Source organism: Abrus precatorius, unplaced genomic scaffold (genome assembly GCF_003935025.1).
Source record: "Abrus precatorius isolate BTA unplaced genomic scaffold, Abrus_2018 Scaffold8, whole genome shotgun sequence".
Classification (NCBI taxonomy): Eukaryota; Viridiplantae; Streptophyta; class Magnoliopsida; order Fabales; family Fabaceae; genus Abrus; species Abrus precatorius.
In genome coordinates, this window is record NW_020874428.1 from 30,856,896 (window position 1) to 30,875,766 (window position 18,871).

Genomic DNA, 18,871 nt, shown 5'->3' on the forward strand with positions numbered 1-18,871 from the left:
TGAAATTCTTATAATTTCGACGGAGTATTTATGGAAGTAGTTTAATAACAAGTTGAAATTTCCCATATCTTTAAAATGATAGGTTCAGAATTACTAAATAAAGGCGCATATGAAAAAGTCGGTCAAAGCTCTTCATTTCGATTCTGGTAGGATTTTGGCACTGGGCCACACTCATAAAGAACAAGCCCAATGATGTCACCACATACGTAACCCAAAACCAAAACCTTGTTGCCCAAGCCTCGTGACCAAGAATCTGATTCACATTTCATGCACTGCATTCCAAATAATGTGGGGCCCAAAATTCTGGAGATAGAGAACATTCGAAGAACCCTTCGTTCCACTATTATTTAACACGCATCTCATTTGCATATCAATAGCCACAAAAACCCAACACAAACACAAAACACAAAATCGCATTTCCTTAACACAACAATATGTGCCCCTCTGGTCGCACCCTCCGTCCTCACGCGCTTTCCTCTGATTTTCGACCCGCATTCGACGTTCTCGACACCGACCGCGACGGAAAAATAAGCCGCGATGACCTCCGTGCCTTCTACTCCGGCGTCCACGGCGGCGTCCCCGGCGGAGACGACGTGATCGGCGCAATGATGACGGTGGCAGACATCAATAAGAACGGGTTCGTGGAGTACGATGAATTTGAGCGCGTGGTGACGGGTAACGCGGAGAGAAGAGCGTTGGGGTGTGGGGCGATGGAGGATGTGTTCAGGGTTATGGACAAAGACGGTGACGGCAAACTCAGCCACCGCGACTTGAAGAGTTACATGGCTTGGGCTGGGTTCCATGCCACCGACGAAGATATCAAAGCCATGATTAGGTTCGGTGGCGGCGATCAAAACGGCGGCGTCACGTTCGATGGTTTGCTTCGTATATTGGCCCTTGATTCTTCCGCTGCTAGTTATTAATGATTTAATTCAATCTCTTCCGGTAATTTTGGCCTCTATATAATATAATATGTTGTCTAAATTTGAGTGGCTGATTGTAATGAATGCAAATCGGTGTAATCGAGAATATACATTCTGAGCCTTTCCAAAATGGGTTTGTCTTGATTTATTAAGTAATTCTTCAAGGTTTATGCATGTGTGGTCAGTACTGGAAGCATCAATGGAGTAAGGAAGGATTTTTATTTTTTTTTTTCTGTATGATCAGGATTTTTTAAAACTAGTTTATGATAAACCATTATATATTAATTTTATAAATTTTAAATTTAAGCTAATCTTGAGTTCTTTTTAAGTGAAATTTAATTTTTCTTTATAATGTTTATTAGACTAGTAATTTATTTTAACTTTTTTATTATTTTTAATCGTACAAAATATTACAGTGGCAGGCTATAGCTTTGCATTAGAAAAAGACACGTTCTAAAATCTGCTTAACGCCACATGTCTATTGTGAATGGTGCGTTGGAGTACTAATGGGGATAGAATTTTGTTTGGATATAAGGAAGAACCGGGTAATACAAATCAGTGAAACCACCATTTTTGGCATTATCCGTCTAACGACGCGTATATTAATCAAAATGATTTGGCTTACATTATTATTTTATTTTCACCAATTAAAAACATTGTACAGCCTAAACCAGTAATAATCAAACTTTTGTCCAAATTCAGCTTCAATATTTTCAAATTGGGGTCGCTATAATAATGCTTTACATGCGGCTTCCCAAGTAACATTTTTACATTATTTGAGATGTTGAGTACTAAATAAGAAGTAACAAAAAAACACTTATTGAAGAAATCTATATTAAAGAAGACTTAACATTTTCCTTTTTAAGTAGTAAAAAAATATTCATTTCATTATTACTATTTTACATCAATCTATTAGTAATGAAAAATATTTTTTCACTTATTCTTTAAAGAATTGTAATAGCATTTCATTAATTGCTTACATTATATTTTTATTTTAGAAATTTTACATGTAAAATTATAAATGTTGAGTAATTTTTTTCCTTATCTAAGACACGTTTAAATTACAATATTTTTGTAAGTGATGAATCAATTATGTTTTAATCGCTTCCATTATAAATGAATATCTTGATATGGGTGAACAATTATGAATATGTTGGCAAATGATAGTTTTATTTTCCACAATTTTTAATATTGCTAGCAACTAATTTTGAATATATAATTGATTTTAGTATATTAGAAAGGATAAAAATTTAAATATCTTTATCAGTTTTTTAAAAAATTTCCATCTTCTGAAGTCGTGAAATTAACTGTAAATATTCCAAATTAGCTCCTAATCCTGTCGAGAATTACTGAGATAAAAGAAAAACCGTTCAATTACTTAGCTGCGGAAGAATCCTGCAAGAGCTGATACATCAAGCAAACCATCAAAGGTGTGACGCTGCAATTTTAGACTTTTTTATTTAAATAATACTTTTTTAAAAATAATTTCTTAAAATAAGTATATTTTAAAACTAATTCTCTGTTTATTATTTTATTTTTACTAACTCAATAGTAATATTGCATATGTATAGACACTTGTCAAAATCGCATAAGTATCGGATAAAATAAAATGATAATATATTTTTATTATTATTTTAATAGGATATCATTTCAATATTACCGATACTACACCAAAAATTAACACTTGTCAAAATCGTATAAATATCAGATAAAATAAAACAATAATATATTTTTATTATTATTTTAATATATTATCATCGTTCAGAGTTTAATTTTTATATATTTTTTAATTAATTTTAATATTATCGTCACAAATTAATCAATATTTATTTATTTATTTTTATTTTAAAATTCTATCACTTTCGATACTCATATTTTTAATATGGTTGATGTTTATGTGTTGACGAGGAGCTGCATCCATTTTTGTTACAAAATCGCACGCCTAATTTGCGATTCCTCGAACCTATTGGATTAGACATATCATAATGCATTTGGAATAGCACCTAAATGTGGATTCATCTGGGTCATACATGGATCTTCCCTGCGACGCAGCTGCACCACACATCACACTTCATACATGGATATATTTAATTATTTTTCTTTCTCTTCGTATGCATATTGATCATTTCTTATAGTCTAAACACAGGATGCATAATATTAATGTTTGCTGTCATTTTTTTTATTAATTTAATTAATCAATAAAATTATTTTATATAAAATTATTTAATAATAATAATAATTTTAAAGTCACAGTAGACTCTTTCGTAATAAAAAAATTATGCTTTTAACGAATTAGTAAAAAAAATACATTTTGAACTGTTGTGCAGCTTTGAAGTGTGATATTTTATGAATATATATTTTAAAACACACTCCTTTAATATTTTATTAATATTACAATGCTAATTTTGTAAATTAATTAATTTTTTCAAAAATTTTAAAATCAAATAATTACAAAAGTATGTAAAGAATATATTACTAATTTTTATTATCTTTTTCTTCAAAATATTTATTTATTCATCTTTTCTAAAAAGAGTAGATTTTATTGATGAATATTTTAATAATAGGAGTTATATTTATATATTTTTTATTTTTTACCTTATTTGACTTTTTGTCTCTTTTTTTACATTATATTTTTTTGTCTTTTCACCTATTTTTTTATCATCTTATACATTTTAAATATTAAGTGTACAACAGACAATAAATATTCTTTAAGCTTAAAAAATTAGCACGTGTACTGTGATATATTATTCTTGTGTTTAACTTCTGCAATTAATTTTTCTTTTATGTAGTTGTATGTCTAGTGGAAGAATTGTTGGCTACTCCTTTCATGAAAATAATCTCTCGTGATACAATTGCAACGTATATTATATTTTAGTATTATATATTACTAATGGCAAATTGAGGATTAAAAATTTTTAGGCGATAGAATTTTAAAATAATAATAAAAAATAAATATTGTTAATTTATCACAATAATATTAAAATTGATTAAAAAAATGTAAATATGGACAATAATAATATATTAAAATAATAATAAAAATATATTATCATTTCATTTTGTCTAATACTTATGTGTCAATTTTTTGTTTAATATTAGTAATATTAGAATGATACTCTATTAAAATAATAATAAAAATGTACTATCGTATGTATAAGATACTATTGCTGAATTGGCAAAAAAAAAAAAATACTAAATAAAAAATTAGTTTTAAAATATACCTATTTTAAAAAATTATTTTTAAAAAATATTATTTAAATAAAAAAGCCACAAATTTATTTTATTTTTGGCCTGTTAGAGATATCCTTCAGTTTAAGAAATACTATTTTATTTCTTCATTTTAAATTTTATACAGAAATTTAATAAATTAAAACATGAAATAGAAATAATTGAAGTAACTTCCATTCTTATCTCTTGAGAAATGCTTATATTACACTTCATTATAATTTTAAAAGATTCAATTGTTCATTAAATTATGCTATGTATAAAACATTACACAAGCAATTATATACCTCGTTAATATTGACAAGATGATCCTTAATCCAACTGGCACCGCACAGGCCCCACAAACTTGTATGTTTAAAGCACCAAGTGGATTGTTTTTGGTTAAATTATGCAAAACTAATGAATAAAATAATGCAACTACAGCCATGCTCTAAAACACAAAGTTCCTCCCAAATTAATAGTATATAGACGATAGTAAACATCCACAGATGCATTCTACTTCATCTAGCAAGATGATGTCTGATCACTCCTCGTTCTTCATCCAAAACAAAATTGGCCCTTGAAAAGTGGCCACTACTGAAGAAGTGTTTAAGATCATAAATTTCATGCTCTTGAGCCTGCACGATGTCAAACAAACTCGAGTCAAATCGCTAATAATTATCTCAGATCGAAACAAACACAGTGGACAGATGTTATTACCTTGTTGTAAAGATCATCTACTTTGACATCTACATACGTTAGACCTGATGCAGATCCAGAGACAATTTCTTCGAAATGCAAAGCATTCTTTACAAGCTCGCGGAGAAGATAAAGAAGCAATTCATTATAATCCTTCTTGAAAGTCATATACTTTCTAAAGCTCTGCAACAGAAGGCCACCGTTTAGGGGAAGGGTATTTCACCGGTACAAATTTCATGACTTGTAAACGCAATTACTATTACAAAAAGTAGCCAGCGCATAAAAACAAAATGCCAAAGTTTTTAATGTAAATCTTTTTTCGATGTACGAAATTAAAAATTATCACAAAATAAGATACCAGGGAATATCAGAATTCAATAGAATTCCGAGGTATATTCAGAATATTCTTATGTACCTTCTGAAGTGCTTTCTGCACCCCAAATTTTTGGGTTGAAATGAATGAATCAAGTAGAACGCGAATTGCCATGTCCACATCCTCTTGGGTGACATGCTGTCTGAGATGCATTCTCGCATGAGCTTCGGACATCCTTATCATTGATTCAATGTGCCTTACGGCAATGGGAACTCCTTGTCCGTGCTATATTTAAGAAAGCAAGTGCAGCACGTTAGTCAATCCAATACAAACACCTACAAAGTACAAACTATTTTGGCAAGAAAGGAGACAGGACATTACTGAAGATTCCTTCCGCAGTTCGGCATACACGTGTGTCAGTTTATCCATATCGGCATCATGTAACCTTGGAAAAACATTCAACTTGGCATACGTAATGTACTTTTTGAGAAGCTCTTGAGGAAGTATCTGCAAACACGCCAAATATCTCTTAAGACATAGAACCCATAATCTAAATTCACCTTAATTAAGGTTACTAGCAATGGTAGGATCTGAGTAAGGACCTCGGGATCTGCAGGCATGGCAGATGCATAATCATCTTGGGACTCATTCACGGACTTATCATCTTTGTTAGCACCCTTGGGTTGTGACTTGAAGTGACTTTCAACAACAAACTTTGCAAGCATTTCATCAGTGACCGGATCAACAACATCCTGAAAAATCAAGAACACCCTCAATAATAATAAATAATTAAAGTGTTAATCAAAGAAGCGGCAAATTTAAACGTAACCTTCACAACGCAGAGGATGTCAAAACGAGAAATAATAGGATCCGTCAATTCAACATTTTGAGTAAATATTTTTGAGGAATCGTATCTGCAAACCCAAGAAAGTTAAACTTAAGAATAAGCTTATGCATTCGACGCATGGAAAATGAAACTAAACCATATATCAGTACTCGGTAGAACATCCCATATCTTTCAATATGTATGCCATAGAAGTTTAGGTCGTAGCTGGGACACTGATAAACAGTAGCAACTTGCAGTCAGATACATGCAACCTTAGATATTTGCTTACCTTCCTCCAATGGGGTTTGCGGCAGCAATAACGGAGCAACGTGCCTGAAGAGATGTAACAATTCCCGCTTTCGATATGCTTATGCTCTGCTGCTCCATGGCTTCATGGATACTTACCCTGGTATCATACATATATACAAGTTATTGGTCATAAGATAACAGATTACTTTTAACGAATTGGCAATCTGTAATTAAGAAATCTCAAGTGATTACAGGTCTATTATCTACCTATCCTGGTCATTCATCTTGTCAAACTCGTCAATAAGACAAATTCCTTTATCAGCTAGAACAAGGGCTCCCCCCTCAAGAGTCCACTCCCTTGTGACTGGATCCTTGTGAACTGCAGCTGTGAGACCCACAGCAGAAGCCCCTTTGCCAGTAGTGTATACAGCTCTCTGCCCAGTTTTTTCAACGTACCTTGCAGTGGATTTTGAAATATTTATTAATTACTTGATCACCATAATAAATTGAAAGACGTCTACAAAATAAAATGGATAAACTTATACTTGAGAAATTGAGACTTTGCTGTTCCTGGATCACCAAGAAGAAGAACATTTATGTCTCCTCGCAGTCTATGCTTTCCTTCAACATTTTTTTCTTGACCTCCAAACATTGCTAAAGCTATTGCAGTTTTAATGTCCTCGTGACCATAGATTGATGGGGCAATAGACTTGATAATCTGAAATTCAATTCATAGCACGTTACACAACAAAATAATTAAACGAAAAACAAAACAAAACAAAAAACCATAAATATTTCTTAGGAACAAACCCTTTCTCCGATTCGGGGGTCTTTGCCCAAGTTTTCAATCTCCTCTTTGTCTTCCTGTGTAAGTTTGTAGGCCGAGAAGAGGTCGTGCCTCTTAGTAACATAATTTGCCTCAACAACAGTGGCAAACACTGGAAACCCATTTTTTGTGTTTAAGGATAGGTCGAAGTTATTAGTGTAGATACCGGTAACCTCCTGAAACAATAGAATATAAACAGCATAAGAAAATCATTCTATAACACCCAACATTAAAAAATAATGAGTCTGAGTAGAGGATGATACAATCTCTTCCCCGGGGCGAGCACAGTCAATCAAATCATTCAATAGTATCACTTCCTTGTATCTTGGAAGTCGACCTGCTGGAACTATTCCTGGGCTCTCTTGCAGTGTAAGCTTCTGAAAATTCCTATAAATTGTCTACGGGCATGAAAGAAAGAGTTTATTTGCCAAAAGCTCTATCATTTGCCAAAACAAAAAGGCTTAATTGAAAAAGCTTAATGCAGTCATTTGGCCAAATCCAAGAGAAGACCAAGGACAAATAATATGTAGGATATGTTCATCCAATGTTTTAATAACGACATCCTCATTCCCAACTTCTTGGGTAAAACCAGGTAAAAGAACAAAACCATTTGTAAAAGTTGTACCTGTTCAATATTGACAGTGAAAGGTCCCTTGGATTGGCACTCGGGACAGGATCCAACTTTCACTTCTGAATAGGAATTCTGGAAAAAAGGTCCCAAAATTGCCCCACATTTGTTACAATCATACTTCACCTGTTGCAACTGGGGGAAAACTCCAGAGCGCCGGGTTACTACTCCCCCAATTCGGATCATAGTATTCAAATGGATCTGCCTGCTCCAAAGAATTCAATTTTTAATTTTCTATTCAATGGAAAAAATAAGGGAGACGGGAATTGAGTAACATATCAGTTTGGTTTTTATACCCTACCTTATATTTCGAATCTGATCATAAACTGGTAAGTTGGTTATGCGAACATAAATCTTTTGATGTATATTTTTGTAATTTGGATGTAATTCAAAGACAACACTTTTGGCAACATCTTCCATTACTTCTAAAACGGATTGTGGCGCATCAGCCAGCCAAATAGCAATGTTGGGATGGACATAGATAAATTGTTTATAATCTATCTCCAAACTGCACTTGTTAGCTGCAATTAGAAAGCGATAACTAAGTTGATGCAGAGAAGATATTGCTCACGGTCGAAAGTACAGGAGTGTATAGGAAATATATTACCTGACACCATCTCATTTATCAGCCACACATATTCCTTGTCACGGTGTTCATTTTTGGGATTAACATACGTGAGTAAGAAATCCTTGAATTTCCTGGCTATGAATCGGCGCACTTCATCTCTTGTAACCCACTCTCGAAGTGTTCCCTGAACATGGTACATCTCATACCCAGCTTCATCATCAAATTCATCCTACATTACATGTAACCATGTTAATTGTGAAATAAATCGATGGTGCAACTTCCAGAAGATTAAAAACAATAAAGAGGAAATTCAAAGCACACAGTACATCATCTCGATCATCCTCAGTTTGATCAGTCATTGGAACGTCCTCTCTTGAATGCCCTCGTTGTGACCTTCCAGGCGAACTTTGCATACCATCAAGATCATCATCGCTTGGAACAGGAGCCCTAAAATCAGCTCGAGCCCTCTTAGAAGGCCTGTAACTGTCATCATCTGTATCTGCAATAGAATCTTCACCGATCAACACCGCATGTTTCCCACGTTAAAAAACTTTACTAACAATAATAATAACCTGTTAATACAGTGAAATTCTCTCTCTAGGCCCTCTTAAGTTCGTACAATAGGTCAGTAGTTAATAGAAAACCATGTGCATCCGTTATTTATAAGCTCGCACAAACGAAATAATTGTCACCAGCAATATAATCAACTTCCACGGCATCAATATCAATTCAGTTGTTTGTTCTTCCACCCGATGGAAGGGTGAAATTGTATTTTCACTCAAACATTTTTCATCCGTTTACAAAACATTACAGTGGTCGATCAACTTCCATTGCATATATAAGACTTGAAGAAATTTCAGAATACAAAAATAAATAAACAAATTATGGAACCACTTCAGTATAAAGGAGTTCGGGACAAAACATTACCCTGGTCGTGGAGGAGCTGAGGAAGCTTGCTGCGATTGGTAACGCGACCATCACGGGCGTCGAGTTCAATCTCCGCAGCCCGCCGATCCTCCATGATCTGATCAAAATCTCTCTCATCCTCCAAAGAGTCATCAAGCCCAAGCGATTCGAACTGGTCAGCTTCCTCCATCCTCCTATAGTCACTGTTCATTCATTCAAGTAACAAGTTGTGAGTGGAAGAAGGACTAGGGTTTCACTGAGAAATGAAAGTAAAATATAAACATAAGAAAGACTAACTCCATGAAATTGTCATTGTAAAGATCCTCTCCATCGTCTTCTTCGTCGGGTTGTTCCTCTTCGGCATCGTCTCGTATGATATCGGGATCGACGGAAGCCTCGTCGTCTTCAGAAGCACGGCTTGTGTGAGTGTGAGGAAGCTGGTCAGTGTTGAAACCAGCAGAAGGAGAGGTCGGAGATTCGGGATCTGGCGTAGATGAGGGATTCCCTGGTTCCATGATTTTACGTCTCTAATCTCTATCACTCTCTCGCTCTCTTTCTCTCTTTCCCTTGCTTTTGGTGCTCCTTACATTTCTGTTTGCTGTCTTCTTAGGGTAAAGATATCAAACCGCTCTCTGTGGGGTCCCTCCGTTTGGCGGGAAAACGTTGGCGCCAATTCTCTCACTTGTTGGGCTGGACTCTCCTTAATTATGCCCAACCCAACTCCGCCTTTAGGTAGATGGTGCTGGATAGTAAATGCATTTATTTGGGTCTAGAAGTAGCTATTTAGTTTTTGGGCCACTGATTTTTGTTGTGGACACTTTTTTTTAATTTAAGTTTTAGAATTTTATTTAATAAACTAATACAGTTGATATCTTAGTGCTGCTAGGCACTAGCTGCGCTGGATGTTATATATATATTATTTTTTTATTTTAAGTAATTAATACTATTTATTTTATGACTTCAATTTGTTTTAACTTTGGTGTCAATTTAGGAAATGTAAAGTTATTAATTGTCCCTACAAATACTATTTATTTTAATGTAATTAAAGTTCACATTTAAAACAAAAATAAATACATAGATAGTATAAACATTTTTTTACACTATCATCCAATAAAAATTTGTCACATTAACAAAAATAGTTAATTTTTATAAAAATTATATCAAAATATATTTTAATTGGTTAATAATGTAAGGATTAGAAAAAAAAATTTAGTGTATTTTTCACTTATATTTACTATATTCTTTCAAAATCAAATTATATAATTTTTAATGAAAATTAAAATATATAAATTCTTATTTTATGTCATTAAACATATATAAGATTTCTTCTTATTTAATGGTTACGTTTTAATCAATAATCCAAACACATGCTAAAACTGATGTCAGTACCGTGTTTTGTTGAATTATATTGGAATCCGCCGTCTATATATATAAACATGGTTCTCCTTACTTCCATTTCCCCATATTAAATTGAACTTGGCAAAATTCTCTCAACTCCCGCCAATGAAAGAAAATCAAACGCCTCAAAAGACCTATGCTCGCTCATCCGAGAAGCGTAATCGCAGATTGAGGCCTTCCCCTAACTTCAATAAGGCACAACATAATTCGCAAATCCTTACACAAATTTTTTCCGCTCTGCTTTCTTCGTATCCGATTTCTCATGCTTATTTTTGTTTTATCTTTTGCAGACTACAAACAAGTGCTTGAACGCAGCATTTACATCCGTTTCTGAAGATTTTGTGGATTTTTCTCCAGTATGTGAGATATCATGTGCTGATCGCAATGAAGACGATACTGTAAGTTTGAATTTGAAACGGTTATTCTGATTTTTATTTTCCTTGTTTTTTATTCAGCTCATATTTATTTATTTGAGATAAAAATATAGGATCTACGCAAAATGCCATAAAGCATCGTGGTTTTGAGAATCACATTGATCGTTTATATAATTTATGCTACAAAAAATTTTTAAGTGACATTCTTCACTGTTTGTTCGAGAAAATTTGCTGCGATTCTGGTGCAAATCGCTAAGCAATTAAGCTGTATTTGGTATAATTATGTACTGTTTGGTTTCCGAAAAGAAAAAGTATAGAGGAAACCTTAAGTCAGTTTACGGATTCAAATGATTTTTGTATTTCAGATATCGTTGCTGGAAGAAGCTTCGCCGAAAGCCTTGATTCCATCTGATATAAGTCCGTCGAAAAAGAACACTGACACTGAGGAAGCAAAAATTGATTCCATTGACTGTTTGAATGCCTATGAATTGGACACTTTCATGGAGGCTGAGATTGCTGCAATTTCTCTGATCAAAGATGCAAAACCTGAGGTCTTCAACTCCTGCAATGCTGCTCCTCAATATAGGAAGCTTATGGATGAAATAACCAAGTATGTCATAGAAGATCCCTATAGAAAAACTGTGCCAGAGGACTTCGATCGCGTTTATCAAGTGCTGTCAGCTAAAAATCGAATGCTGTTTCTACGTTTCTGCATTTGGATTATCGGAGTATTAGCGATAATTTTCTTCACTTCAGATATTCATTGCCCTTACAGTGGACCATTTCCATCTTGAACCATTCCACCATGGTTGATGTACATTTAAACTGCTGGGAAAAGAGGTTAGATATTCTGTTACATGGCTTTGTAAATATATATCGGAAGTGAAATTCCAAGACAATGCAGTGTCACTTGAACTAGCTTGAATGGCCACGAACTCGTGTAGTTTCATTCAACTTGATATAAACGTATGAATATTTGGATGTTGAGCTTTATTATTGCTTTAGTGAGCGATGTAGATCTGACACTTCATGTTAGGCGGTCCTGATAATGTTCGGGGTGTATATATGTGCATGATTTGTGTGGCATATACAGGCAAAAATATCTGAGAGTTAATACTAGGATACTATTGTGACTTCACTACCGGTTGTCATCATCCTGTATCTACCAGTTGCCCTTGCTTGTGTTATAAACAATTTCTGATCCAAAAAAAACCTCGTCACAAAGGGAAAAAAATAAGCATGCTCGTGGGGGGATTAACTAAAATGAAGAAAGGGTAAAGAAGAGAAACAGCTCCATATGCACAGACGCGAAGAGACCTTAAATTCAGGTATTATCTCAGCAAAATTCACTTGTACCTAAATAATACCCAGCAAATTTCTTATGTATAACCGATAAGGATTAAAATCATCGTTCTCCATTTTTTGTCATATTTCCTGTTATCGCAATTGAAATCGTGCCACTCAATTATAAAAACAACTCTTTTTTCTGCGTCGTGACCACCTTTTATACGTCTTTCTAGATTTTGGTCGAAAAATCACGTTTTTCTTCTTACAAAAACCGTAGTTTCCCTTGGGCCCAAGTGTTACTAACTAGCAGCCCAGCTAGAATACTTTACTTCTCTGACAAAAACAAAAAGATAGAATACTCTACTTCGTGGAGGCAGCTCCATTAGCGTGAAACTTATTTCCAACTTCATAAAATTAGATCCTTGACAAACCATAGCAATACACTCTTAAATAAACGAGGAGGGTTAGCAACCACTTTTAAATCATTTTTAATTAATAATTAGAATTTATTAATTTATGAAATATATTATTAATTAAAAAGAAATGATATAATTTTTAATAGCTTTTTGTCAATAATTTCTTTAAATTTATTTTTCATTATTAATTCATTTTTTAAATAGAAATGTTTATTTCCTAAACCAATTTTTAATTTTTTTAACTTTTAAATAATAATCGGTTACTGTAAGTGTATTAAAGAGTATGGTTAAAAGAGCTTGTTTCCAAATGGCTTTCATAACACCTGAGCTTCATGGGGACATACATGTTCCTCGATGCTTCTTCCAGTATTTTGGAACTTGGTTGAGGATTATCGGTTAGCTTATTCCACTTTCTCTTCCATTCTGTGTATTTGTTCTGGCCATCTTTATACTAGTTGCTATCTTCAAAATCCTTGAAGAGCTTAGCGTCCAGAGTACCCAACTCCTGGGTCATGTTGTAGTCAACTCTTAGGGTTTAAATTAACACTATTTTATCAGCGTTTAGTAAATGAATGTGCCAGACAATGAATCCACATTTTTAAATAGAGATATTTCAACTTTTTATATGTTCAACTCCTGCGTCATGTTGAAGTCAACTCTTAGTCTAGTATAAAAACAAACGAATATATATATATTCGATATGGATAATAATAATCTTTCATAAATATATTTGATTGCGTGTTTGAATTTACGTTTAAATAATTATGTTTACTTTATAATTTTTTTAGTTGATTATTTTATGTTTAATGATTTTTAATATACTTTAGATACACAGTAAGAGAACGTTTAAAACATAACTCGTGCTACCAAAATCTTGCGATCCTGAAAACATAATTGAGGAAAAATAAGAGGTCAAATTCAGAAGAATCGAAATGTCTGAATCAAAATTATTTATTTTTCTAAAATTAATGAGAGAGAAGTCGAACAAATAGAGAAAACATGATTGGATGGCTCTGTTATGAAGCATGGAAGAAATAAAATAATAAAGAATCATAGCCAGTCGCATTAAGAAGCTGAAATATCATGCAAAAGTTGGTTTATGGTAAGGATCACGCATGAATTATGATGTAGCTCATCTTTTCTTAGGGCGAGGGGAGTACTGGAATAGAGGGATGGGCAAAATGAGGGTCTTTCAAAAGAGTAATCATTGATGAAATCCTTCTCCCAGCTCTTTTTGTTTTATATATGAAAATGTTTATTAGTACAAATTCGTGTGATAACTGATACGTAAACCCCATAAAAAGTCACTTGTCTTTGATTTTTGTCAAAGTATTTGTTTTTTCATTTTTTCACATTTAATGTTTATCCAATATATATATATATATATATAAACCCTAAACTATTATTTATTCATGTAATAATTTTTTTAATTAAATAGTATTACAAGCAAAAGGAAATTATTCTGAAATTTTAAAATGTAAATAATATGAATAAAGTATATTTTGCAGGTTAAGTGTAAGAAATTAATAATAATAATTTATAAATGTTTAAATATTTTTAAAAACAACCCAAGGTTGGGTTTAATTTTGTCTGAATTTAATATAGTAATTCTTTTTTTGGACCTTTTTCTATCTCAAAATTTATCTAGCAAGTTATAATTTGACTAACGAACAAATCATAAAATGTAAATTTATATATAGTTAAGTTATAAAATTTTAAAGACGGACAACTGAAACTAAAATATGTTTTATAGTTTATTTCAGAATATATTAATATAAAAATGGTATGTTATAGAAAACATTAGTTCAAATTATGAAGAATTGTAACTTATCATTAGTTTTAAAATTTTTAAAATATTCTGACATCGCGCAGAGTAAGTGTGACCCAAAGTTTCCGATCGAAAACTCATCACCTGCCTACTTGGGTTAAGATGAATGGTTATTGCATGGATATAGTTGAAATCTTATATGAAATATTAATAATAATAAATTAATAAATGCTGATTGAATAATAATAATAATAATAATTAATACATACATACATATACTAGTTTTACTAGAGTGTTTGAGTGGTTGCTTTAACCATATGTTTATGTTTCTTTGTTAGAACCCAGGGAGAGTGGGAGACGAATATTAGGCTGTTATTAATCACTGGTTCGTGTAAAGAGGACTATTTTGATAAAATCATTTAGGACGGTCAATTATTATTCATCAATATTTTTGGAGAAGAAAAAATGATTCGCTTGCACTACACTGTACGTAACGTAGTAGAAATCTTACCATGTTTACGAGCATGTCTAGTCCCGAAAAAATGGCACTCCAATATTAGCTAGATGTGACCATGGAAGTCCAAATAGTGCTTCGTATGATTAACTATATATGTATTACCTTAGCTTCGAAGCAACGTTCCCAGCTTCGTTTTTTCTGTCCAATTCGTTAGATTGGGTGAATTTTCCAAAATATTTGATGTTTTGGACTGTAGGTCACCATTCCAAGGTTTACAATTTTTCTATTCGCACTCTAAATGCTAATAGAATATAAGTATCATTCACTTGAAACCATAGATCAAACCTTAACTGTCTTTGATTTAATAGGTAATCATATTTCACTGTTGATGTGCAGTAAGTACCTTGTTTTGTTCCTTTTATCATCCCTTCACTTTGGTGCTCCCTGTCTTATTGTGTCTCACACAAGGTAGACAACTATGCTGGCATGTCATAATGCCTTGTAGTGATCATTTAGCTTTTCAAAATATAGTTACTCTTCATAATACCGGTTGGGCTGTTGTTATAGACATGGCACCATGATTTTAACTATAATGAGGAGTATGCTTATGATTGCCACTACTGTAAGCATAAACTAAATCATCCATCATAATAATAATATTGGCACTTGGATCTAGTTTTATCTTTTCGGCTTTTACTTTTACCCCTAATTAGTATTGGCAATTTTATTACATGTGTAGCTTTATATTTGTTTTGGTATGTCTCGAGTCCCGAGTTATCATCCAATGAAGTAGGGACAAGGAATTTGTGCAAACATTATGATATAGAACAAAGAGCTAAGAAAAAGCGAATAGGAGCATGTTGGGAACCTTGCTCTATAATAAAAAATTAAAAAGAAGCAAACATCATTGGCTAAATATGAAATTATTGAGAATTAAATTTATATAATATAATATTATATCTATTGTGCATGAGACTAGGCCCCCGTCTCAGAAAATGCGGAGCATCACTGTCCCAAAACTCAGAAAAGAATAAAAATCCAAAATCTAAGCTAAAAAACAAAACAAAGTTGAGGATAGATAGGAAAGTGCCAGAGGAACACTCCACAAGCACATGCATCCCCCTTTTGTTTATTGTTCATGTTTATGGATCATCACACCCAACAATCATTGCACGGAATGAAAAGAAATGAATTGTGGGGCCTTAATTTTCAGTCAATAAGAGGAAGCCAACATCATGCGCCCATGCAACGCGGATCCAGTTGCTCAATGCTCACCTATTGTCAAACCAATGCTCTTCAGATAGCAATGGCTTGCAACATGCAAAGTTACATGGATGGAATACACAAGAGCTTGTTGTTAAATATAACTATTGTTATTGTGTATGCTAAGTGACACATCTTTGCCTTCATAAAGCACGTATTTTGCTTTCTGATCTATACACACTAATCAAACTATAAATTAGGAAATCAAAATATAAAATTGAAGGATCCTCTTTAAAGATAAATAACATAATTAAATCGAACTAATAAGTCAACTGAAAATAAATAAAAACAATCCTCTTTTAACAAAATATAAATTTAGAATAAAAGCCCAAGAAAAAAAAATGGCTTTCACACATTTTACTTATGTAGCAGTGTGACACAGAAGAGAGAGCCTGACCCAAGTCACCATTTATTCCATAAAAAAATAAACTTCTTTTCGGTCCTAATAAGTAGAAAAGAAATGCTAATAATTTGTAAAAAAGAGAAAAGATTACCTGTATTAGATGCGTTTGATTTTTTTATTAGAGAAAATAGGCTTTACAGCCTGGATGGGCTTTAATTGAAACAAGTGCCAAAAGCTGAACCCAGTCCAAGAACAAATGTCCAAACGGCCCAAGAGAGAATGTAAAATAAGAAGAAAAAAAAAAAGGGAAAACGACGCGTGCTTTGGCAGTCTCCTTCTTTGGTGATTGTGATCCCTTTATAACTCTCCACCACCGTTTCTCTCACCCTTCAACCTCACCTCTGAGTGCACCCAGGGAACAGGGACACTTCACCCACCCCGTTCCGTTCTCTTCTCTGCTCCTCCAACCACTCAAACTCTTTCTTCTTTCTTTTCTCCCTCAAACAACAATTCTCGATCATCCTTCTTTCTCTCAAGGGAGAATCTTCAATTCTTCAATTCAACATTCTCCAAATGGCATCATCGTCGTCATCATCATCATCATCTCTGATCTCAAACCCGGTACCGAACACGGAGCGGTCACGTGACTCAAAGAGGCGAAGAAAGAAGAAAGCGCAGCAGAGACACCAACACCAAGAGGATCAGAGCCACCCAAAGTGGAAATCCCAAGCGCAGCAACAAATCTACTCCTCCAAGCTGCGCCAAGCCTTAGCCAGACTCAACCTCGGCTCATCCGGCTCCGTTCCGCGCCGAGGCAAAGCCGTCCGCGAAGCTGCCGACAGAGTCCTCGCCGTAACGGCAAAGGGGAGGACTCGGTGGAGCCAAGCCATCCTGAGGAACCGGCTCAAGCTCAAGTTCACCAAACACAAGAGACAGCGAGTGGCATCACCGCCAACACGGTCAAAGAAACCCCGGGTCAGCGTTTACCGGCTGAAGGGGAAGAGTTTACCGGGTGTGCAGAGGAAAGTAAGGTTCCTTGGACGGTTGGTTCCCGGTTGCCGAAAACAACCTTTACCGGTTATTCTAGAAGAAGCCATTGATTATATATCTGCGCTTGAGATGCAAGTTCGAGCCATGAACGCTGTGTTTAACCAATTCTCTGCCGCTTCCTCCACTTCTTAGCTCATAAATACACACTTCACGCTTTTCGAGCTCTATGTATGTAATTGTAATGTATCCCATCTCTTCTCTCCATTTTTTAAATTTTTATCAACTTCCTTATTATTATTATCATTATTATTTTCCACTTTTTCTTTCACTCTCTGTCTCTAAAGAATATTTCTTTCTATTTATGTTTTTAAGTACATATCTCTCTCTTTCTCTTTAGTTTGAATCGTTTATGAGTGTCAACGTGGTCTTTTAACTTCCACCAAAGAGCATAATGTTAGGTACAGGTTTACGTGCCGTGTGTTTTTCTTTTTTCTGCTTGTGTTATGTTGTGAATTTTATTTGCGTCCCTGTTTTCATTGTCAGGGAAGATTAGTTAAAAAGTATATCATTTCAATTAGAGCAACATAAAGATTTTATTAAAAAAACCATTTATTATATTGTTAATATCATAAATATTTGTTGTTTTTAATATTGCTAAAGTTAATAAAATCGATTTTTAAAAATGGTTGGGGTTGAGAAGTGTTGATGACAGATTATGACTCTTCAACAAACGGTGGGGGAATCGGGTTCAAATACCTCTTTTCCCTTCCCAGCAAATTTTAGTTTTACGTCCCTTGGAAAACAATAAAGTTATAACATTCATTCCTTGCCCTAACAGTTCATAAATCAAAATTTAAGCAGGTGATTTATGGGTGAGAGAAGCTTGCAAAAAGACCGGCTTTTATTTTTTCGGGGATAACAATGTTGTTTGGGAGAGGAATTCACGGTGTACGATGTAAGTGAGTGTCGCTTGAATTAGTATAAAAAATGGTCAGAGTTGTAAATTTTGATAGTTGGGTGGGTAAGTTTGTCATGGCAGCAAGCGAATGAAGATTTGATCAAGGTCATAGCAATCTTCGGATATATATTATTTACTGTGTGAGGAGGTTGATAGAGGACAAACATTCATATAGTTGCGGGGACACTCATGTACTAGTTACTATTGAATGACAAATGGTTTGTATTGTATTTTAACCTTTTTCTAGTTCTGAAGTCTACCTGGTTGCTGATGTCTCAAAATTTATTGGTGTTTATCTAAGCTGAGAACAGAGCAATAAGAGACTACGATACTGTGGGGAAAGTAAGTGTCATGGAAATTGAATGGACTGAATGGCTAACTCCACTTCTCTATAAAGTTTTCCCGAAAGCGCCAAAAACACGATTGTTGGACACAGCAGAGTGGCCTAACACGCCATGTGACTTGTCCCCCACACCTT

At 33.9% G+C, this 18,871-nt stretch overlaps 4 protein-coding genes across 5 annotated transcripts; 3 read left to right on the forward strand and 1 right to left on the reverse strand.

Annotated features, from left to right (window-relative positions):
• The first annotated feature begins 358 nt into the window (after positions 1-358).
• Positions 359-1,270, forward strand: LOC113847619 (calcium-binding protein CP1). Its single transcript, XM_027476839.1, has one exon. It carries the CDS (start codon positions 435-437, stop codon positions 921-923), a length of 489 nt encoding a protein of 162 aa, XP_027332640.1. The 5' UTR covers positions 359-434; the 3' UTR covers positions 924-1,270.
• A 3,162-nt stretch (positions 1,271-4,432) lies between these two features.
• LOC113846086 (DNA replication licensing factor MCM2) lies at positions 4,433-9,732 on the reverse strand. Of its 2 annotated transcripts, none has more exons than XM_027473955.1 (17): positions 9,437-9,732; positions 9,161-9,342; positions 8,560-8,732; positions 8,273-8,462; positions 7,967-8,186; positions 7,663-7,870; positions 7,301-7,435; positions 7,022-7,213; positions 6,757-6,929; positions 6,479-6,667; positions 6,252-6,368; positions 5,966-6,050; positions 5,739-5,888; positions 5,518-5,643; positions 5,239-5,421; positions 4,845-5,006; positions 4,433-4,762 (listed from the first exon to the last, which is right to left on the reverse strand). In XM_027473955.1, the coding sequence occupies exons 1-17, from the start codon at positions 9,652-9,654 to the stop codon at positions 4,646-4,648; spliced, it is 2,820 nt and encodes a 939-aa protein (XP_027329756.1). In that variant the 5' UTR covers positions 9,655-9,732; the 3' UTR covers positions 4,433-4,645. The 2 variants fall into 2 exon arrangements, with proteins under 2 accessions (XP_027329756.1, XP_027329757.1); XM_027473956.1 differs by having other exon boundaries at positions 4,532-4,762; positions 8,560-8,726; positions 9,437-9,689.
• Positions 9,733-10,642: 910 nt separating this feature from the next.
• LOC113874697 (protein SINE3-like) lies at positions 10,643-11,705 on the forward strand. Its single transcript, XM_027512910.1, has 3 exons — positions 10,643-10,732; positions 10,828-10,935; positions 11,277-11,705. Exons 1-3 carry the CDS (start codon positions 10,643-10,645, stop codon positions 11,703-11,705), a joined length of 627 nt encoding a protein of 208 aa, XP_027368711.1.
• A 5,127-nt stretch (positions 11,706-16,832) lies between these two features.
• LOC113846088 (transcription factor bHLH147-like) lies at positions 16,833-18,644 on the forward strand. The gene is made up of 2 exons (XM_027473957.1): positions 16,833-17,673; positions 18,297-18,644. The coding sequence occupies exon 1, from the start codon at positions 17,019-17,021 to the stop codon at positions 17,625-17,627; it is 609 nt and encodes a 202-aa protein (XP_027329758.1). The 5' UTR covers positions 16,833-17,018; the 3' UTR covers positions 17,628-17,673; positions 18,297-18,644.
• The last annotated feature ends 227 nt before the right edge of the window (positions 18,645-18,871 follow it).

What these genes read in the sequence shown, in the direction of transcription:
- LOC113846086 (XM_027473955.1), bottom strand. Translation starts at nt 9,654, where the DNA reads ATGGAACCAGGGAATCCCTCATCTACGCCAGATCCCGAATCTCCGACC. An exon ending in GATCAGATTCGAAATATAAG is followed by an intron (nt 7,871 to 7,966) that starts GTAGGGTATAAA and finishes TCTTTGGAGCAG; the next exon opens with GCAGATCCATTTGAATACTA. An exon ending in TGCAGAAAGCACTTCAGAAG is followed by an intron (nt 5,007 to 5,238) that starts GTACATAAGAAT and finishes CTTCTGTTGCAG; the next exon opens with AGCTTTAGAAAGTATATGAC.
- LOC113846088 (XM_027473957.1), top strand. Translation starts at nt 17,019, where the DNA reads ATGGCATCATCGTCGTCATCATCATCATCATCTCTGATCTCAAACCCG.
- LOC113874697 (XM_027512910.1), top strand. Translation starts at nt 10,643, where the DNA reads ATGAAAGAAAATCAAACGCCTCAAAAGACCTATGCTCGCTCATCCGAG. An exon ending in CTTCCCCTAACTTCAATAAG is followed by an intron (nt 10,733 to 10,827) that starts GCACAACATAAT and finishes TATCTTTTGCAG; the next exon opens with ACTACAAACAAGTGCTTGAA. An exon ending in ATCGCAATGAAGACGATACT is followed by an intron (nt 10,936 to 11,276) that starts GTAAGTTTGAAT and finishes TTTGTATTTCAG; the next exon opens with ATATCGTTGCTGGAAGAAGC.
- LOC113847619 (XM_027476839.1), top strand. Translation starts at nt 435, where the DNA reads ATGTGCCCCTCTGGTCGCACCCTCCGTCCTCACGCGCTTTCCTCTGAT.